The sequence below is a fragment of the Onthophagus taurus genome, chromosome 11 (assembly GCF_036711975.1).
Source record: "Onthophagus taurus isolate NC chromosome 11, IU_Otau_3.0, whole genome shotgun sequence".
Taxonomy (NCBI): domain Eukaryota; kingdom Metazoa; phylum Arthropoda; class Insecta; order Coleoptera; family Scarabaeidae; genus Onthophagus; species Onthophagus taurus.
The window spans coordinates 16,467,118-16,491,148 of NC_091976.1; the positions used below are offsets into that span (position 1 = coordinate 16,467,118).

General features: G+C 33.4%; 1 protein-coding gene across 4 annotated transcripts in view; it reads left to right on the forward strand.

Annotated features, from left to right (window-relative positions):
• The window catches only part of LOC111418593 (carbonic anhydrase-related protein 10-like), a 381,413-nt gene extending 358,296 nt beyond the window's left edge, over nt 1-23,117 (forward strand). For 3 of the 4 annotated variants that reach the window (XM_071199805.1, XM_071199802.1, XM_071199803.1), the window contains 2 exons: nt 20,987-21,026; nt 21,080-23,117. In XM_071199805.1, the coding sequence (XP_071055906.1) occupies nt 20,987-21,026; nt 21,080-21,141 (102 nt within the window). In that variant the 3' untranslated portion in view covers nt 21,142-23,117. Of the gene's footprint in view, nt 1-8,314; nt 8,351-20,986; nt 21,027-21,079 lie in introns of those variants that run through there. The other variant, XM_071199804.1, reaches the window with a different exon arrangement.
• Nucleotides 23,118-24,031: the final 914 nt, after the last annotated feature.

Below are 24,031 nucleotides of genomic sequence, written 5' to 3' on the forward strand. Positions count from 1 at the left end.
CCTATTGAAAAGGAGCTTTGTCCAAAACTTGTGTACTTTTGCCTAACTATGAAAAGAGGAATTGTGAGCGCGTTCATCGTTTCACCTTTCTGCAAACTTAAAAATAGGCTTGAAAATGTCAAATAATATGTCACACCTGGGTGGCAAAAAGAATCAGATGTTATGGCAACAACTTTTAAATTTATAAAAGACGGGGCAAAATAATATCATTCAAAAGAATAATTAAGAAATTATTATGGAAGTGAATATGCATCAAATGGATATCTGCGCCATATCAGATACCAGTAGGAGTGGAAGCGGGTCCACAAAATCCTATAGCAACTATGTAATGATCTACAGCAGAAGACCAAAGAATGCGAGAGTATAATTCAATGTCCATTAATACACGAAAAGCTTCAAAATATCATAAATATCATGATACGTGAACGATGACTACTACATGTTTCACTCAGATTAAGAGCAGTCGATGAACACCTATCTCATGTTATTAGTGTATATGCACCGCACACATGCAAACCAAAGAAGGAAACAAATAATTTTTACAAACAGTTCAAGGACATAAAAGAAAGCATCCTGAAACAACACCATCTTGTTCTGATGTCATCAACCCAAGCGGAGAGCTACTGCAAATTGTATACATCTTTCACAGTCTTCTCCCACAAGAATCAACACTAATCTACCTTCTCAAATAGGAGGGGCTAAGAAACCAATATTGAACAATGAAAATGTAAATAATATTGAAATAAATATAAAATATAAAACAATATTTAACAATGAGAGCACAACGTCCCTCAAGGCATCAGAACAAACCTCAGGCAAAAATAAATGAAGACAAAATTGCAGTGACAACTTGAAGAGGCTGAGAAAGCAAAGCGAAATATACATGAGGAAGTGAAACAACTAGCATTGGAAAAAAGCAAAGCCTTGTTAATATACAGAACTAGCCAATCGGCGGAAGATAATTCAAATTACACAAATTACATTGTGACAACTCGAAATTGAACGAATACTCGCGAAAAACTTTGCGAGGTAAACGGATAAAGGTTTTTATGGCGGACAGAAAAAATATATAGGAAATGCTTAAAAAGCTAAAAAATAAGTGAATACGTACGTGTAACCCAATGGCAAAATAAGAAAGCAAACTTGGATACATCACTCAGTCTCATCAGATGAGACAACACTAATTAATAAGCGTTATATTGTTTTTAGACTTACAATTTTCCTTTTACGAAACAACGATACAATATAATATACAGGTCCTGCAATAGTGCATCCGTCAGGCATCCATAGCTCCTATACCATTTAAGTTAGGAATTTCTTTCAAAAGCAAATTTGTACTATATATATGAGTGTATTTCTGGAAAATATTTTCGCATATACGGGTGGTTCAAAAAAGTGTGACGACACAAGATGTATTTTTTTAAAAGGGAACAGCCTGTATTTTTTTTAATATTTTAGCTTTCTTTTATGTTCTTTCTTATACTCCAAATTTTTTTTTAATTTGCTTTACTAGTTTACGAGCTATTAATCAAAAACCATAAAAAATCGTTTTTGCACACCTGGAACAAATACAAAAAGAAACTGTCTTCGATCTGTTTTGTTCGAATTACATAGTGTGAATTTTAATGCAAGAAATCTAATGATATTTTGACATAAAACAGTTTTTTTTTTAATTTCATACAGGGTGTGTGTTGTTTACTAGCAAGTAGAATGTATGCGACTCAATTTCCAGAAAGGCGCCATCCAGAACCAATAAACTTTTAGCAAGCTGCTCGAACGTTTTCTTGAAACAGGAAGCGTAGATTACAAAAAGGAAGAAAGGGTTAAAACGGTTACAAATGAGGAAAATCAATTAGCAGTTTTGTTGGCAGTTACAGAAAATCCAAACATTAGTCAGGCGCGTGTGGGAGAAGAAGTACGAATAAGTGAAAGGTCGGTTCAAAGAATTTTAAAAACACATAATTTTCATGCATATCACATTCAACTGCACCAAGCTTTGACTGATAATGACTTTAGGTGTACAGTTGAATTTTGTGAGTGGGCTTGATTTCGCTTTCAAGAAAATCCGTTATTTTTTATCAACGTGTTGTTTTCTGATGATTGAACGGATGCGTCAACAGACATAATTTCCTACTATTACGCCACAGAAAATCCAAAAATTATGCGAGAAATGAAGTATCAACATCGTTGGTCAATTAATGTATGGGGAGGAATCGTTGGGGCCCTTACTTTTTTAATGGTCATCTTACCGGCCAAATATATTTAGAATTTTTAACAAATGATTTGCCTGGACTGCTTTTAAATTTACCATCAAATGAACGAAATATGTGACAACACTTATGAAAATCGTTGGATTGGAAGAGGGGGGCCAGAAGAGTATAATAACAACTATACCAAACTTAAATTGGATGATGACTAACACAGAAAATCCAAGTTGCCTAAGCCCTTGCTTGTTTACCTTATTGTGGACAAAATCGTCGAAAATGTTAAAGAAACAACAGAAAGATAAATCTTAGGAACTAAAAAGATAAAAAACGCAGATAACAGACGACAAGGAAGATCATCGGCGGCGCCAGCGACCCCATACGTTGTAAACTCACAGTAAACGACCAGACTATAAAACAAATCATGTCATTTAACAACCTCGTAGTAATTATCGATGGCAATAGAAATATCATAAAGATATCTGGGTGCTTACTGGGCATAACAGAACTCCTATTAAAAAAAAGAAGAAGACATTTCCAATGCGTCAATCATTTTACTAAAAATATTTTTTGGAACTCACGATTTTACTCTTCGTTAGAAAGAATCTTAGTCAAGAAAGTTTGGAGACTTATTAAAATTTAGAGTACGAACAGATGTTATTGCAAGATTTTAAATTCTGTCCCGGTAATACAAAGTACATTTCAATTCATGTCCAAAATGAACTAATTGACATCTGCGGCCACGTTCTAAGACAACAAACGTTGGCGAGCTGTTTAAGTTTCACCTTTCTTTTATTATGGCTGACGAAACGTCTTATACATCAGAAAAACAGGAGTGGCAAATTCCAACAGATTTGACACTTTGAAAGAAACTGAATTTTTTCTAACAGTATCTAAAGCGCGGGACTCATTAGGTTGTTTGCCAGTTGCGAATTGTGGAAACCGCTATTGTCAGCCATCAATCAGCAGATTGGTGAGTGCATAAAATTCGCGGGGAGTATTTGTCAGCGGCTGGTAAAATTGGACATGGTCTATTTTAGTCGCCAGGGAGCGGCGATTAGCGAATCACATGACTCATTCGCACTCGCTGCCATCAGCAAGCAGCGCAGTCTGACTACTCAAGCAACGCATCAGTGGCGAATGAACCAGCACGTGCCACGTGGTTATTATTATTAATATCGACCGAGTTAAAGTTGACGGGAAAAGAAATAATTTCTTTTTTAAATATATTTCAAAATTATCCTTGTTTATGGGACACTTCGTCCAAAGATTCTTTGAATTTGATTGAGCGAGACTCATCAAATGATGCTAACAGTGACGAAAGAAAATGCCTGAAAGATCACAAGTGAAAATGTTTGAATCATCAAATCTTCAGCAAGTATCAAGAAAGTGTACAACGAGCAAAATTATTGAAACGTCATAAATAACCACTGAATAGATTTGAAAATACAATAACCAAATTACAACAGATTGCAGAACTAGCTATTACAGACACAGAAGACCAGTACGATCAATTTGCAAAACATCTTGCTTAACAAATTCGAGAGCTCCCTTTGAGAAGTTTTATTTTACTTCAAAGTAAGATACAAAACCTGATTACGGAAGAGAGGCTCACCACTTTTTATGAAGCTAATAACTATCACCAATCTCAGAAAGTGTTGTTGACACAAGTCGTCCAAACACTATTTAGATTCTTGTTTTATTCTAAGCTATAAGAATAATATCACCCAAATGTAAGATTTCGCGCAATGAACTTTATGTGTGATATTTTTCTAATTTTTTAATAACAAGTGTATATAAAAAGTTAAAAGTTAGTTCATACTAAACCCATTTGTATTATTTTACACACTTGTCATAGATTATCCATGGAAATATCATAAAATAGTAAAACGATATCATCAATAATAATTCTGATAATTACTAAATTACCCATATTATCTTAAGTAAAAATAAAGCTGAATTATACAGGGTGTTTCGGTGACTCGGGGAACAAATGTAACCACATATACTAGAGTGAAAATGATGATAATTCATGTAAAAAAGAATTAGTAAAAGTCCTCAAATTGCAAAGATACAGACCATCAAAGTTAGGAAATTTTAACACGTTTTTCTAAATATCTTAAACATTATTTATGGTAAAGCGTTGAAATTTGGTACAGTGTAAACTTATATCACAGAAAATCATTAGGCAATTTTTGAGTTGGATCGGTACCCGGGAACAATGCTATACAGGCTGTTCCTAAAGTTTATTCGCTCAGAACTTTTTTATTCTATCATAACCCTACATTTCTTTTTGCAGTTTCTAATAGTAAATTTAGTTTAGAAACTTTTATCACTCGTAGAGAATATTGATAAAAACCACGGTTTTCGTATTAAATGCAAAAATTTTAGGCTCCGAATTCAATAACACTAAAAAAAATAAATAAATAAATAATCTGAATTGGCAATGACAAGTGAAAATCGAACTCAGCTGTCATCACTATTATGTATGCAACATGTCCAAGTGTAGATTTAGATAAATCACATTTTTAATTTCTTTTAGTTGGTTTAATAAAAGAATCCAAAAATAATAAATTAAAAATCAACAAAAAATAAACAAACGCTAACAGGAATAATAAAAAAAGTACAAAAAATAACAAGATAAGTAATAAAAAATACTAAAGGAAATGTTCAAAAACTTAGATTTCTTTTGTTTTAGTGCTATTATTGAAATCGGAACAGAACATTTTTGCATTTAACACGAAAATGGTGATTTTTATCAATATTATCTAAGAGTAATAAACGTTTCTAAACTAAATTTACTATTAGAAACTGCAAAAATAAATGTAGGGTTATGACAGAATAAAAAAGTTCTGGGCAAACAAACTTTAGGAACAGCCTGCATAGCATTGTTCCCGTGGACCGATCCAACTCATAAATTGCTTCACAAATTTTACATGACATTGATTTATACTGTACCAAATTTCAGCGCTTTACTGTAAATAGTGTTTAAGATATTTGGAAAAATGTGTTAAAATTTCCTAACTTTGATAGCCTGTATCTTTGAAATTTGAAGACTTTTACTAATTTTTTTTAAATGAATCGTCATCATTTTCACTCTACTATATGTGGCTAAATTTATTCCCCGAGTCACCTAAACAACTTGTATTGCTTACCTTAATAAATGGTTGGAGAACTTCGTAAATAGTAGCCATCACTTCAGGTAAAAATACTGAAATTGAATTGTGTGGTACTCTAAACAATAACACCAGAGATCTAAAACTATCTTCAGTTGCGAGATATCTTAGAGTAATTTCCAAGTTAGTTTCACACGGAATAGAATACGGTATCTTGTTTTTTGATCAAAGGTTCAATTAATACCAAGAATTTTTGAAAATGAGAGGCCGTGATTTTTAAAACATTTCGGTATGTTTGTGGATCCTCTTCTTTCAGTTCTTGAAGACGCTCCTAATTCTTGTCTTCTTTGTATCCATGGCCTAATTCACTATCGTGTCTGATTGCAGTTCAATTGGCAGTGATAAGGCAATCATTGTTTTTATGACTTGTCCGTCAACGACTTATTTCGATAAAACTGATCGACGGCGAAGTATAGACTGTGTCAATCTAAGTGTCCATCTGGAAAAGGTGAAGAACAATGAATAATTTTGGAACGATGTCTTATTGTTATATATTTTCACACAAATTCCATGGAAATTAATTTTAGCAGTTTAGAAACCATAGAAACTACTCACAACACTAAACAAAAATTTAACGGGACCAGTTACGTTTAGTAACTTACAAGGAAACATTGTAAGTGCAAATAGGTTCGAAACTTGCCTCATAATAGGGAACTATGAGCTAAACTTATTTCCCGAATTTCATTTCCGATGTGTTTATGGTTTCTAAGAAAATAAAATTAAACCAAAAAATTACGCCTTCTTTGAAGAAAATGTTGATTCTTACTAACAAAAGTGAAGAGTAGAAATAAATAAAACTGCAAAAATCTTTTTTTCAAAGTTATAACGTAGCTTAATACAGGAACCATTATTGCTGTGTGTGATTTTTAATGTTACAATGAGCTTACAGAATAAACCGTTGCAACAAATTATATTAGTATATATAAATCGTTTAACATATTGGACATCGATTTCCTTTTGTATTTCCACCAGGTTTAAATTTTAATCCGATTTAAATTTTGTATTTCAACGGTATTTCGAGAACTAAAGGGCCCTAAAAACTCTATTATGAATAAAAAAAGGATTTGTTTTTGACCAAAATACGTGGCATATTGATGATATTCTAAAAGGCATTCGTTGTTATTGTTTGATTTTTTTAGATGATCAATAAAGCTTTGATAATGGATGTTTTGTAGGTATTTAGAAAGAAACAGATAACATCACAACTCGACGATCGCGTTAAAGATAAAACGAGTTAAAACCGAGTTCCTTCTAAAGAACTTTTTTTACCTTCACTCTTTATTTTTTCAACTTTTTGCTACCCTTTTTAACTTTTCGCATAAAAACTTTTTATTCTCTTTAACACGTCTTTATTGCAATGGAATTTTACCGGTGTATTTCACCGGATTAAGCTCTAGAGGGTTAATTAATACACGAAAAATTCCTAAAAGCATTCCTTTACTACAGGAATCATACCCTTATTTTTTTTGTCTTTGTAACTTTATACTTAATCCGAAACCGTCTACGAATAAAGCAAAAGCAGGTTCGTTTCTAATTACCCTACCACACTTCCTTATTAAGTTAGTGTGCTGCATTGTGCGTCGAGCTTTGTGCTTTCAAGTTGTTTAGAAAATAGATAGGAGGTAGGTAGCACTCGCCGCGTCGTCTCCGGAGCGGTTATTAAAATTTATACGGTTATTGCGGTACATACGAAGTAATTGTCAGACAAAGAGGGTGATTCTCAAGGTGGCAAAGTCGCGGAGTTTGAGTGGTAGAATGAAAACTTGAGAGAATTCGAGGAAAATCCTTTTCGGTTTTGATGAAAAACAGACTAACACCGTTTTCCGACAACAAGAAAGCGCTCACTCCCTCAAGCTACGCCGGAAAGAAAATAGGTAATTGATTTTTTCGAAAACGAATATTTGCACGATCCTCCTTTCGTTTTCCAATTATTATTGTTAAATTAAACGTTAAACGTCGTTAAAAACAAGAAATTGGTTTAAATCTTGTTTTAGAATTGTCTAAGACTTAGACATGAAGTGTCCGTAGCATTTGCATTAAGTTTAATGAATGATCGTCGCTTTATGCCATCTCAACGTGTAGAAAACACGCGTAGAGAGGCGTCGCGACGCCCCCCTTAAAATCGAGTCGCTAATGTGCACTTTGCATGAGACTCGAACCACCCGGGATCTCTTGCAGGTGATAGATGATGTCTTGGCGAAAGACTTTTCGCTTAATGGATGAACCCTTCTCGTCGTCAACTTGTTGTACAAAAGAAAATGAGATGGATAGAAATGAAAACGATAATTAGAAAGAAAAAATTTTAAGGAAAAGTTGATGACAAGATGTATCTGAAAATATCAACCTTAACATAACCTGTATATTTGTTTGTATCTATGGAGTTTAATCTAAAAGAATTTTGAAAATCAACAGTGTAATCTGAAAGCATTTGTTGGTACAGCTATAAGTAAGTAAATTGTTAGTTGTACGTTACTAATGTAAATTCTGGAAAGTATGTTACAAGATGTAAACGAACACTCAAAAAAAATAGGACTAAAAATGGATCAGTATAAAACCAAAATAATTAGCAACATGTTAAATGATGTTGCCATTGATAACCTTTCCCTATATAGAAAATGTAAGCCACTACATATATCTAGGTCACACTATTCAAATTAGCAAAGGAAATCAAACAGCCGAAATAAGGCGACAGGTCAAATTATCATGGCATGCATTTGGAAAATTCAGTTTTATACTGAAAAACAAGGAAATACAGAGAAACCTAAAACGAGAGGTGTATGATAGCTACATACTGCCAGTGACTACATACGGGCTTATAGCTATGGCCTTGACAAGAAAAACTGCAAAACAACTTAGAATACAAGTGACAGATGACAAATCGAGCAGTTAGGCTTAAGTGGCAGTGGGTTGGGCATATGTCAAGAAAAAACACAGAAAAATTGCCACAAAGAATAACCTTTCGAAGACCTCGAGAAAGTAGAAAAGATGCAAAAAGGGCGCAGAAGAGGTGGATCAATGATGTGAAGGGTGTAGCAGGCAAAGAATGGGTAAGAACAGCAAAAGACAGAAATAACTAGAGTAATTTGGAAGAGGCCTATGTCCAGAAGTGGATGAATACAGGCTGAGGAAGAAGCATAAGAAAGAGATTAAAGAACATATTGAACAAAATTGTTCTTGTTTTAACGGCAATTTTCAGAGACAACTTCTTCCATTGCATTAACTTTACATATCCTTCCATATTTCATGATTATTGTTCGAAATAATAATAATAATTAATAATATAATAATTCTTTTTTTTTGCATTTGCCTGCTTCATTTTGAACTTACATTACATGATTTCTTTTCTAAAACAGCTTGTATTTCCATTCATTCTTTGAAAACCGCTGTTTGAGAATTGTTTGATTCTATTAGGTTTACAGATTTAGCAAAGATATCCCACAGACACAAGGTGGTGATACTTTTGTTCAAGATTCTTAAGGTAATTTTTTAATGACAGAGTAAATTCTGAATTGAATTTAGCCTACAGTTTGGTTTTAACATCGTACAACAATTTGCTAAAACGTTAGTGAACACTTTCTGTCGTTAAAAGTTGTGCCCAACAATGGGAGGCTTACCAAAAACGACATCAACAAGGACACTTCGAAAATTGAAGTGAGATCAACAATGTCCTGTCAAATCTGATGATTTGGGCATCTCCAATACTAAAGAGGAAGAACCTCAAAAAACTATTAGGAGCAACCCCAATTAAATACAATTAGATGAGTATATGAAAAACGCTTACGATGCTGATGGTTAACTTCTACATCAGCTTAAAAATGTATCAGATGACACCAGAAAAAAGATGTCCAAATGTAATACCACACCATCAAGCATTAATAATAAAACAATTGTGCATACAAAAGCTATAAGTATAACTACTATATTTATACAGGAAATAAGACGGTAAATACCGTGGAAGCGCTTTCAAAATGTTAATCCACCAGCGTCACAAAATACCTTGGTAATTCTGGCAAAACTCAATTTTGTCATCACTTCCGACCTTATCCACACCTGTTCCAGCCGAATATCGCATATTGCAGAACAAGACAAATTCATACAAATATATGAATCATAGCCATATGTCGTAATCTTTCGCACGTGAATTAACATTCCGTTATGTTTTTGCTTTAACGTTGAGTAAGAAAAGTAAAAATAAATAAAACATTAAAGAAAGCTTTTCTTTCGAAGAGAGGTACAAAAAATACGAGTACTAGAAACAGAGTTCTGTTAATAAAACGAGCTTTGAATGAGATGGAATCCGAGAGCAGAAGAAATGATTATTTGGTAAGAACAAGTGAAAGCATCAAATACTGCGGAAGTACACAGCAGTAGTAAGCTTATAATGTTCATAACTGTGAACAATGAAGGCAGCAAAGGTTTATTAGATATGTAACAGTATTAAAAATTAATGACGTGCTAATATTTATGGACATCCTTACCTAGAAATTTAAAAAAGCAGAGAAAGTGTTTGAGAGGAAAAAACAGCCTAACGAGAAAATCAATCGATAAATTGATAATTTATTATGATCTAGAAATTTGGAGAAACTCCATCGAAGAAATGAGAGCAGCAATACGGGCTATACCACAAAATATCCGAGACACCCTAACATGAGTAGTGTTGTTGGGATCCTTGCCATATGTGAAGAATAACCTCCTAAATCTCCTGCACACTTTCTCCTCTCTTGCTCACTATCTCCTCCACTCCATCCTCCCATTTTATCCTTGGCCTACCTCTCCTTCGTTTTCCAACTATTCCCATTTCCATTACTCTTCTGGGAATTCTCTCTTCTGAAATTCTGACTAGGTGTCCATACCAGCTCAGCTGTTTGTTTTCAGTTATCAGCGGTATTTGTTCTAAATCGTCTCTTATAGTTTTGTTTCTAATTGGATCCTTCTTGTTTTCTCCGTAATCTTTCTTAAAAATTTCATTTCAGCTGCTGTTATTTTTGATTTGCGTTTATCTCTCATGGGCCATATTTCAGCTCCATATGTGAGGGTCGGTGTATACAGGTGTCCCGTTAAGCGTACGGAGCGGCTGTATCTCTAGAACGTTAAGGCCTAGAGGTTTGGGAAAAAAATCCTTATAAGCAAAGTGACCAAGGGAAATAGCTGGAAATTATTTTGAAGTTCGTAATTCGACCGCTAGGGGGCGTAATTGCCATTGAGAAACATAAAGTTTCCGCTATCTCAGAAACTTAGACGATGAGCTATAACTTTGACAACATCATTTAATAGCTTGGATAATACCGCATCGCTTTTGTTTTGCGATATTTCTCATATTTGTCATGCTCTTTTAAAAGATATTTTCAGTAAGACCGCTTGGTTTAAAACAAATAAGCTAGAGGTCGTTATCTGCAGCGGTTACATATTTTTGTGATTTTTGAAGAAAAGTTAAATGGAACGATACTATTTACTTCACGGACCCTTAGTCACCTTAAAATTTGCTAAATTTTAGTGAAAACCGCATCTCGATATCGCCACCCGTTCTCGAATTATAGAAGAAAATGTTAAAAACTCGAGTGCCATCAATCGGATCCAGTTACCTCATCGACAAAAACAAATCATATAACCATGGTAACTGTAAACATGTCATTTACTAACGCAGAAGCATATGATGATTTATTTTCAATGTTTTGAATACGATGCAACTACATGGCAAAAATGTGCAATGCAATTACGACAAAGAAAGACATTTTTCTCAAGAAGTGTTTTTAAGATTGACTTAGCGATTACGGAAAACTGACAACGTGTAGCCCATTCAGAAATCTCTATGAATTCGTAAATCACATTGGTGCGCAATGTGATCCCACATAATCTGGGAACTCCGAAAACAGTTGTCCACAAGATTTCTAAAGAGAATAATATCTCCACCACGTTGTTTTACATCAGGCCTTAACAGATACCGATTATGATAACAGACTGAACTATTACCATTGACTTTTAACTATGATTTGGGCAAATCCAAACCTTTTATCACAAATGCTATGGATGCATGAAGCATCTGTCCACAAGCTGATGTAAACTTGCATAATATGCATTCTTGGTTCGAGCAAAACCCACATTGCTTTCACCCCTTTATCTATTGGGTAGACTAAACGACCTGACTTTTCAAGAAACACCAATAACCAGGAAAAATATGACAAAACACTAAATACCAGTAGAAACGTGTCCAGGGCCGAGACTTAAGCAGCGCTTTTTTTTTCGTCGAAACTAGATTAAATAAATGCATCGAGGTTTATGGAAGGCATTTCGCACATTAGTGAGTTATTTTTGCCAAAAATTTAAATTATTCTAAGTGTTTTGGTTTATTTTGTTTTATTATCATTGTTGATGTTTCATTGATCCGTTGGCTTTTCAACACGCCTCAAAAGTAGTTTTGAAGCAGCTCTAAGCTTGGATAAAGTGTGAAGGAAGGTTCTAGATAATAAAATGTTTGTTCTCTCTTATTTGAGAGAAATATAACTTCGTCTTATTTGAATAAAACTGTGAAATGTCTTTACTTTGCGTAATCCGTAGATTCATCCTATTTCACACACAAATTTCCTTAAACATGTACCAGATGTAATATTAATTCTGTATTTTATTTTAAAAAAGTGGTTATTAGTACTATTATATAACTGGTTAATGTGTTATGAGTCCATATCGAAATATTTATAATGTGGATTCAAAATTTTCTTTTATTAATTAAAAAAAATGTTAAAAATCGAGTTCATATAAAAATGTTTGCATTTTTTTACAAATCCGTGTAGTTAGGCGAAATTTGTAACAAACAACATTTACAAAACTGCATATCGATGGAGTATAGCACCACTTACGGTTACGTATCGTGATTGAAATTTTATACCGGAATGTTTATCATAAAGGTTAAACAGCATTTGGAGAGTTTATCCCTATTGACAGTATCACTTTGTATGAAAAAACTGGGTGTATAACCGAGCTTTTCAGATAAAATACCATTTTCAGTACTCTCTTTAATTGAAATTGTATATTTTATATTTTTTCTGAATATTTTTTTAAATAAATATGAATATTTTACCTTTAGACATCAAATTGTCTTTGAGCTATAATTACTCGAAATATTGTTACGCATGTTCAGTCAGGTTGCCAAAAGTTTTTGAATAAACGATGTTTGTAGTGAAACCCATTCAATTCTCGTGTTCTTACTCAATACGTATTTGTGACCTTTCAACACACAACCCGCTAGCGTCTAATATAACATAAGTAAATTGGTGCTTTCAAATACAGTCCGGTTCCGGAGATTTGCCTGTTTGGTTTCCGATTCCTAGAAATTCAACCGGTGTTAAACTTGACACGCCGGCCACCGAACGGACTTTCGACCTGTTGCTTTTAATGTATCAATGAGGTTTCACATCATTATATGGGCTTGTTTGTTAAAAATCATATTTGTAAAGGTTATTGATATACAATTAATTGACAAAAGCGGTTATTAAGGCTGCATTTACTACCCAGAAAAAAAGAATATGTAGGAATATCAAGACTGGATTTTATGTTATGAAGAGTTCGAATCCCCATAAAAAACTGCTAGTGGATTTACGAATTTTAGACACATAAAATCGCTCTGACATTTTTTCTAAAACAACCCATACTCATCTCATTTTAATTTTACACTATATAAAGAGTGTCCTGATTTGTATCATTATCATTATTTAAAAATCTTTATTTGTAATATCAACTCCATCTCCATGTCTCCGCACCATGTCTACTTTATATTGCAAACCACTCGCTCAAAAACTATGTTAAAATTAAATCGGGCTCTCTTATTAGCACACCTTTACAGCTTTGCTCAAACAGATTATTTTGATCGTTAACGGTCATGGCAAGGACTTACATGACTAATTGTTTGTTCAATAAGCGGAAATTGTAGAGGACGTGATGAGGGGAAGGGTACATTATCCAACGATCGCTAAATATGTGCGTTATTGGTCATGATAATATTACTTCACTGTCAATCTGGGAAAGTTTTCCGGCCAAAACTTGGTTAGTCCAACTTCTCAGTTCAAGTCGTTTTTCGATTGATTCGTAAGAAAATATATGCAACTGTTACTTCCCCTCCTTACAAACGTTGAAAAGTCATCCAATCATCCAAAGATGTGGCAGTGCCTTTATTGTCTTCATCTTAAATTTTGGAATTAATTGATGATGTCGAAAATGATTCTTAAAAAAGTTAAATAAAACAATTTTACTTAGTTTATTAAAACAAAAATCGCTAAAAAACTATACAACACTAAAAAATTCACCGATATTTCAAACAAGGATTTGTGTTAGATATATTTAGTGTAGAACAGAAAACATAGTTAGATAACAAGGTATCTACAAAAAGTGAGACATGCTTTTATTGGGAAACTATAGATCCAAAAGATTTGATATTTGGCATGTCGATACAAGGCAAGTATGTCACTAATTAATTAATTAATTAACAAAACTTGATATTTTACCAAAACTTATTGTGTTAACCCGCCAATGGTGTTTTCAACTGAAGATTTTTTGAAACGCGTTACTAATAGTTCATGTTTTTCTTTTTAATTTATGCTCTTTGTCAATAAAACAAAGATATTTAATCAATTTAAGCTCTTTCATTTCAACATTAAAATTCACAAAAGTTTTTAATTAGAGCATTAAAAGTAACAATGTTTTTAGTAATACATTTTTTAAAATTAATAAAAAAAATAAAAAATCACATCTTCATAAAGGATAATAATGTTTTTTAGTCTTTCGACTTAAAATAAACAAAATTGGTATCTTTCCAAACGAAAAATAAAAAAATTCATCTCAAAAACTAAATTTCTTCAGGTAAACAGCTGCTGCAATATGGCACTACGTGTTCAAGACACAAATATTGTTGACATTTATGACAAAAGTTCATCTGGTTTTTCTGTTTTTTCCATCCACACTCATAGCACTGGCCAATTCTTGAAGGACCCGATGTCCCAGGTACATCATCTATATGTAGAATCTCCGACAATTTTACTCTCATTGATCGTGGCAAGTTCAAGTGCGTTTGCGATATCTTATGTGAGGTTCAATTAGTTTCATAGCCAAATTCTCAATAAAGTTACGACGTAGTAGTTTTGTAGCTTGATTGTTGGCTGTATGTATCACCTGGCTGTTTATGGTACTGACATTGAGCATAGCGTAGAAGACTACCATAGGCCATCGCCTTGTTGCTCGAGCACAATTATAATTCGCACATAAACAATCCACGACATCGACGCCACCCTTGGTGTCATCATTGTGCATTGTACTAATAAGAATAACATTTTTTCCTTTCTTTGGAACATGTAACACCAAAACCATCTTGTCACGAAAACCAAACATATTGGATTTTACATTTCGACCGTGCAATATAATGAAGTCTGTAGGAATTTCCTTTTTGTTCTTCCTGATTGTTCCGACGGTTGTTAAACCTTTTTGCAGCAATGCTTCAGCTAAGGGTATACTGGTGTACCAATTATCAGTTGTGACGATGTGACCTGTATTGAAAATCGGTTCGCATAATCTTTGAACAACAGCGAAGCCAGAATTGTCGAAATTGTATGGGCCTGCTTGTGGTTGTTTTCCTGGATAAATTTCCATATTATATGTGTAGAACATTTTGGCGTCACAAAGGGCTTGAATTTTCATGCCATATGGATTTGGTTTGTTTGGAATATATTGCCTAAACGAGCACCTTCCACGAAATCCTTCTACCTTCTCATCTATAGTCACAAAAGCAGATAAAGTGTAATTAGCCTCACAGTTGTAAACGAATTTCTCGAATATGGCAGATTTTGTCAAACCTCAAAATGCGCAGTAAAAATCTAAATCTCTGGGTAGACATTGAAAGCCGAAATATTTCAATGGAACCATCATCCGTTCAAAACAACTCTTCAACGTTCAGATTATTACACATTACAGATTAAATCAGTCTCTTTGGCATATGTTTTTCTGCAAAATTTATCTTTCATGGTAGCAATATATTGGTTGGTATACTTGACAATTATATGAATAATAGAGTCCTCAAAAAAGTGTCTCCAAATTTCAAGAAGGTCTTTTTCATTGGCTATAACCCGCTTTAGTCCTGGTAACTCTTTAACTACGTTGGCACTTCTAGTACGAACAGATTTCCGCGCAGGTTCCGTACTTTTATCTTTTCCAATATAAAATAAAGAGCTGTTGTTACCCGAAGGCTCTCGGTCACTCAATTTCTCTTCGCTGTCTGAATTTTGTATTTCTTCTGGTTCATAATCATTCTCGGATTCACTATCTGAAGAACTTGGTCTGTCCTCATCAAGTGTTGTTTCTTGTAGAAGGTATTCAAGATGACGCTGTTCGCTTTTGTAAGACATGCTTAATATATGTTGATTTAGGTGGGTTCATGCAAAGTGTTTTAGTTTTAGTCATAGTCATAGTCATAAGCGTTTGCTTTAGCTGTAGCTATAAGGAAAGGGATTGGTTCATGCAATATTTAAGCACAGCACATTAAAGGAGGATTTTGACATATAAACAGTAGTGCCACAACTCATGCCAAATTAAAAAAAAAGAAATCGGAAGTGAAACTGTTTTGTTTATAATGAACAAAAAGAAAATTGTTGTCGCTGCTTGAGTAATGTGCTTGAATGCAACTCTATTAATCGCACAAAGATTAAGAAATGAAAGACGACGGCGTTTTGGCAGAAGACCAATCAATAAAATTAGAGGGAAATTATGCCACTCTGATTAGAAATATGTTGGAAAAAGAGGAAGACGATTTGCAATTTTTTAAATATGTTCGCATGTCGTTCTAAGAGTTTAAGGAATTGTTAAGACTGGTTGAACCTTTTTTAGCAAAAACACCAAATAAAGGTGCAATTTCACCCGCTCAAAGGTTGATAGTAACCCTACAGTAAGATTTTGTTTAATTTTATATTATAAACAAATTTTAATTAAGTAATAAAATTATTGATACATTCTACAAAAAAAGCATATCCAACTGTATCGGGGCTGTTGATGGGAAACACATCCATATGCAAGCACCAATATAGCATCGGGAAGTGGGTTCTTCAATTATAAACATACCTTCAGCAATTTTAATGGCATGTGTAGATGCGAATTATGATTTCATTATAGCAGATATTGGAGCTAGTGGAAGAAATCATGACAGCACTATCTTTAAAGAATCTTCTTTCGGGAGAGCTTTTTTAAATGGACACATAGATATCCCTTTTCCAAAGAAATTGCCTGGAAACAACATTACACTTCCACATTTCGTTATGGGTGATGCTGCGTTTTCTCTAATGGAAAATATAATGAGACCATAAACCGGACAGTACTTAGGGCTAGAAAAAAACATTTTCAACTATCGTTTATCCAGGGCAATCCGTTGAAAATGCCTTTAGTATACTCTGCCAGCGGTGGCGAATTCTACGGAGGCCATTTAAAAGACGTTTAAGAATTAGATTTAACAGATGTTTAAGATACTTAATGAGGATGAAAAATTTAAGAAAAATTGATTTTGAGGTTTTTTGGAGATTTTTGAAAGACATCCAGTAATAGAAAAAGGTTATTGGTGTGTGTCAAAATGGTTCAAATCGATTAAAAACGTAGTTGGGTGATTAATAATGACAATAATAATTAATAGAATCAAACAGGACGTTTTCCAGAAAATTCAAAGATTTTTGAAAATTGAAAAAGTTGATTGGTGGGAATCAAAATTGTTCTGATCGATTTAAAAGATGTTTAGGATAGTTAATGAGGATGTAAGAATTGAAAAAAAAATAATTTTAAAAGTTTTATTTAAAAAAAATTAATTATTAAAATTAATTAAAAATTAATTTAAAAGTAGAAAAGGACAACTTGTTCATCAAATTTTCATATTTTTGTATTTTTCTTGTTATAGACGCATCTGAGAGCAAAAATAAAAGAGAGCAATGTTGTTAAGAATAAAATTTGCTACAACTTTTGATCTAAAAGTTTTTTTTGTAACATGCTTCGATTACCGAATGTTACCATTAGCTAATAGTAAAACAAGAAAATTTAGTAAATTTTCATATTTTCGTATTTTTCTCGCTATTGACGCATTTAAGAGCAAAAATGAAAGAGACCAATATTGTTAACAATAATATTTGCTACAACTTTTGTTCCAAAAGTTTTCTTATAATATGCTTCGATTCCCGAATGTTACCATTAGCTAATAGTAAAACAAGGAAATTTAGTAAATTTTCATATTTTTGTATTTTTCTCGATATTGACGCATCTGAGAGCAAAAATGCAAGAGAGCAATATTGTTAAGAATAAAATTTGCAACAACTTTTGATCTAAAAATTTTTCTATAACATGCTCCGATTCCGAAGTGTTACCACTACCTACTTAAAACAACGAAATTCATTAAATTTTCCATAACTTCCTTCGTATTGAACAGCAAAGCGAAAGGTACTGTCCTCCAGAATATGGTGATATTATTCAGTCGGAGTCAGGGGAAATTATGAATGGTCAGTGGCGAGCTGAACCAATGTCACTGCAAAATATAGGATGAGTTGGAAGCAACAATGCGGCAAGAAGGTTCCAGAAGAACAGAGACTTGTTGTGCGAATATTTTAACGGTACCGAAACTGTACCATGGCAATATGACCACGTATCGCGCGTTAGACCTTAAATTTTTTATATTAATAAAATATTCTCTATTAATTTTGAGTCAATTTGGTCCGCATTTGACTCCATTGCAATAATTGTCGAAACAATAACGCACAACAACCTTAATACAATAAAATACAAAACGCGCAAGCAAACGTAATGTGCGCATGCGTCACGTTACGACCGATTGTTTTAGCTTTAAGAAGTTAAAAGTTGGACAACTCTTGGGACTAGGACAAAAACCATTTTAGTCGTAAGGTGTTGTATGAACAGTACCACTATAACACAATACCTTAACTTTTCACTCTTACGACTATGCCAACAACTACGACTAAAACACGTTGCATGAACCCACCTTTAGATTATATTGTTATGTCTGTGGTAAACTTACTTCTAATAGTGAAAGAAACCCATTTTCCCCTTGAGTACCCAAGACTAATGGATCCTTCAAGTGTGTTGTTCGAAATGTTATAAATATTTGAGGGGTAGGGTTAGCAATGACTATAAAAAAATGCCTTTTGGCGTACACCCAATATTTATTCACACTCTTCATTCTCGCACCTAAATCGCGCAGTAATGCTTCTTCCTTTCCTCTACCCTCCATCAAATACCTCCATCCTCCTTCCCTCCTCCATCAAATACCCCGGTATTTCCTCCGTCATTAAGACCTTATACTTAATATTGCATCTCCCCTCTTCCACCGGTGCAGGACGTTTTTGTTTTTCTATATCACTATAGCTACCCTCCAACTCATTCCAGTGTTGACTCTTCCCTCCTCCTTCTTTGTATTTCTTATTGTTCATACTCCTTCACCCCAGTCTTAAGTTGCCTTCAATACTTTCCCAAAATCTTAAAGATGCTTCTCTGCTCCAACCTACCCTTGTACTTTATTGCCCTTCTACCTGTTTTCACCTTCATCTTCATTATCGTATATCCCGGAGTCTTTCCAATCAACCCCAAGATCCACCTCCAGTATCTCTCCTACATCTCCTTCACCATCTTGTGTTCTTTCCAACCCCATATTTCCGCTCCATACGTTATCACACTCCTCACCAGTCCATCACACATTGTTTTAAGTCTGCACAAATCTTTTGCAAATAATCATTTCTCCAGCTCCATATTTGCCCCAATAGTCCTCTCTGCCTAGTATGAGTCTCCACGCCATTATCCACTCGAAAGATAAAACCCAGGTACGTAACTTCCCTTACCTACTCCACCTCTCCCCTCTTCCATTTCCATTTCTCCCTGTTCCGTCTCCTGTCCTTGTAGAATTTTGTAACATTCACCTCCAAATCCTTCCGCTCAAAGCACGTCTCCATCGATCTCATCATCCCTTTCAACTCCTTAGAATCTGTTGCCACTACCACCAGATCATATGCTTATGCCAACGAATGTATCTTTTCTGCCCCCACCACTTCTCCCCCATACTTTAACCTTACTTTCAGATTCCCTATATACGCCGCAAATAAACATAGGTTAATTACAGCTAAACAATCTTATTAGAGACTTAGATTCGACTAAAGTAAATTTGAAATATGTATTAGAATCGAGATTGAAACAATGAAATATTTTTCACGCATTTCCATGAAAAAATTAAATGAACACTATATACCTATCATGAACTGCAATGCAATATGCCCTTGAAGGTCCATTTTCTATACTCCCATTCAAACTTTTTGCGCGAAAATATGGGCTCAGGTGGCGATGAACATAGAGAACGCTTTCACCAGGAAACGTGGAGTTTGAGAAGCGATTTCAAGGCAGATGGAAATATATGAAGCCTGACGTGATGTGACGTAATCTTTAATAAGTCAGCTCCATACTGAACAATTTTACTTATTATACTAACATGTCAAAATGCTGGAATAACAACCAGAGGTTAAATTTATGAGTTGGAATTGTTTTACTCTAGAAATATAATATATGAAACTCTATGAATGCTTGACTAAAACATTTTAAATTTATTGGACACTATTGACATTCAGGTATCGATATGACTTCACTTCAAAAATTTATTTCATTAAATAAATTATTATTTAATGAAAGTATTAATATTAAATAATAAATTAATATTAGCAGGTAACACCTAGAACCGCAATAATATATTTTTGGTCCTATGATTTTGATCCATTTTCATTGTTGTTTTAATATAATAATGCACAAAGCAGAAACAAAAGCATTCATTATTTTATGTATTTTGCAGTATTTTGGATTATCATGTTATGGCTAATGTAATTATTACCAACAATAAATAAAAAAATTTTTATCGGAATTTTGTGTAATATTAACTTACGTCATTATTAGCAAATATGAATTGTTAAAGAAATAAGCCATTGTCTTACAATTAATTTGTGCTAAAAACATTAAATTCATGTACATTATATATTCGGTGACGAAAGAAAATGGGTATTTTTGGAAAATGTATTAAATAAAGTACTCAAATTATGAACATAAAGAAACTTATTTTCTAAAGAATTATCAGGGTCTATATTTTAAAATTGAAGCTTACCTGAATTTAGATTCCTCCAATAATCCATAGAATGCCGCAATAATTGGATTTCCGGGGGACATATTAGGGTCATAAGACATTCCAAGCTCGGTAACAATTCCAAATGTCTACACAAACGTAGTAAATTCGAAGTTTTCTTTTCTGTTTCTATATTCAATTCGATTTCGCGCCACCGTCATTTTTTTTAAGTTGCAAAGTTGATTCCGCCCTCGTCCTCGTGTCCCTTTAGAAACTTTAGACGTCCAAGGGTCTCCACTACACGTGAGTCTAACTTCCCTCTAAAGTCGCGACTTCACCCCGAGTTAACGCTAAACTAAACTAGGATAGTTTTGAAGCCTCGCCGTGCCATAACAAGTATCTTCATAGAGTACGGTTTGATGTTCTTAAAGTATTTTAACCTTTCTAGGCACGTTTATCTATTTCTCTATTTCCTCTTTTTTTTGTTGCAGAAAAATTGCCCTACAATGTATAAAGATATGAATTATAAAGGTGAGTTATCAAAAACAAGCAAACGAATATTAATTATTTTAATTAATTTATAGCACGATGGATGGATAGAAGAGATTCCCACAGTCACAATTTACATCACCACAATTTACATTGAGGGATACCATAACAAATTAAAAAAAAAAATAACAACGAGACCCAAGTGCATTTTTTTAAAAGTGTAAAAGTTTTTGATTAAGACTTGGAAAATGGACGCTATATTTGTGCTGTATACAATAATAAATTTTAAAAAGAAAATGTGAACGATTTATAATAATTGTTATAAAAAAAATCGATTCCGTTCTTACTCTTGTGTATATAATGTGAATAATATACAAAAAATATATAAATATTAGTTTGAAAATAATATATAGGGGTAAAAAAAACGTTTAAACATGTAATATAACGACCGTGCCATACCTATGTAGTGATAAATGTTTGAAAACGAGCGCTTAAAAATTTTAAAAACAACCGAATCGATAAACTTAAAAAAAAACGTAGAGGCGAATGCTATTTATAAATGTGTCGTAGTCGGATACTGTAAGCTTTAAAAAATGAAACTGACCGAAAATTAATAATATACATGAAATGCAGGGTGTTATAAAGAATTAGAAATATCGATTAATTAAATTAAAGATTGCCTTGTATTAGTAAAACCTCGATATAACGGAAACTAGTATGTAAACAGCTACCCACACCGTTGCGTTCTTTATTAGTTAGTTTTACTTTCAGTTCAATAAAAATATACAGCCATCTAGCGCTGAATAACCGCTACAACTAGAACTAACACTAGCACTAGAACTAACACTAGCTCTAGAACTAGAAACATTCGGGTTTAGCCTTGCGTCTCTTAAGACGGCTAAACCCGAATGTTTCTAGGTCTAGGTCTAGTGTTAATTCTACTTTTAGTTCAACAAAAATGTACAACAATCTATCACTGAACAACAAGTAAAACTAAAACTAACACTAGACCTAGAACTAGAAAGCGTCGGGTTTAGCCGTGCGTCTTCAGACTGTTTCAGGACTAGAATGTTTCTAGTCCTAGGTCTAGTGTTAGTTATAGTGAGAGTGCAAGTAAAACTAGAACTAACACTATACCTAGAACTAGAATCATTCGGGTTTAAATTAGCTGTCTTTAGAAACGTGCGGCTAAACCCAAATGACACGTCTGAAGACGCAAGGCTAAACCTGATTGTTTCTAGTTCTAGGTCTAGTGTTAGTTCTAGTTTTAATTGTTATGAAGCGCTAGATCAAGAACTAGAAACAATCAGGTTTAGCCTTGCGTTTTTTAAGACGGCTAAACCCGAATGTTTCTGATTCTAGGTCAAGTGATAGTTCTACTTTTAGTTCAATAAAAATATACAACAATCTAGCACTGAATAATAATTAAAAGTAGATAATATTAATAGTATGACTTAAAAATATTTGTTCTATCGAGGTTTCCATATGAAATAATAAAGAGGTAATTAATCTGCTATTAAAAAAAGTTCGATTCTTTCTAACTCACCCTGTACATACGAAGAATTCGAAACGTCTTGGAATGTTTTAATAAGTCAATATTTAAACAAGAACGCAACAATAAATTTATATAAAATAATTCAAATAATGTTCAATTTACGTGCAATTTATGTTTTAATTAAGTTTCGATAACCTTTCAATTATTACTGTTGCATGTTAATTATTTACGTGATTATTATTTAAAACGGGTTAGTTTAAAATTACGTAACAGGAAACTACAATAACAAAAGGGGGACAAAACCCCGGTGAACTACAACAACTGGCTTTGAACACACATTTGCTATAAATACGGAGAGAATGTTCTGTCTAAAATTTTAATGGGTAAAGTTTCCGAACGCACACTACACAATACGTAGGATGTGTGTTTCGGTACAAAATTGTTAACAGATTAACTAATTGGATGTTAATAGAAATCGTTTTTTGGTTTAAATTTTGTTTTTCGATTTATTTATTTGTTTAATTAAAATTTATCATTTAATTTTGTTTTAAGCTCGTAGCACATCGATATGTATATTGCCAAATTGTAACATAGAATTATTATTATTATAATAAAATAAATGTTTATTACTACGAAAAGACTTTTTTTTTCTTTTGAAATAATAAATCTTTTCTTTTTCTCCCAACCCTTGAAAGACGAATTTTATTGCAAAGATCTTACCCTGTCTTGAACTGACTTAATAACGCCCAGGCGGGGATCTTTTAAAGATTAGGAGACGCTTCTCGAAGAAAACGCGGTGACGGCGTTAGTTACAAATCGCCCTCTTCTCAGCGTGGAGAACAAAAGGAAAGGGAAGTAGAAAGAGTAGAACGTTAGACGGAAGAGGGAAAAATTAATTCAGCTCGGTAACGTTTTATTTGAGCAAACTACCGAGCTATTTGTAACACTCTGTTTTGACCAAACCACAATTTCTCTAAAAAGTTTCTGAATGTACTGTATAATTCTAACATCACAAAGCATTTAAAATTTAACTAAATTATTATTTATGTTTTCAACTATTCAATAGTAGACACGCAGTTAACTCTCCATCAATATTAATTATCTTTTTTTAGGCGAATCAACAATGGATATAAATAAGTTTTGCCACAGCTTTTTGATTTAATGCAACCCATTCTCGAACTTAGATCATAGTACGGCGAGAGTGCTACGCTTGAATAGGGAAGCTTCAATAATATTTAACAGAGTGTTACTGTTAAGTTTCGAGACGCTAATAGAACTTTAAGCTAAGTGGCTAAAGCTAACTTCTATATTATTGAATTACTGTTTTCATCTTCAATTAATAAGGAAAAAGTTAAAATCTATTGGCACCCCTTAAAATAATATTTATTATTTAAAAATGATACATTAATATAAAGAAAAATAATAAAGATTTCGAGGCGTTTCTGAAATCACAAAATCACATTGTATAAAATCGTGAGCAACTTTCTAGGTTCCGGTAGTCGAGGGGAGTTCTAAATGTTGAATAAGAAACACCAGAAGGTATATCGAAAAA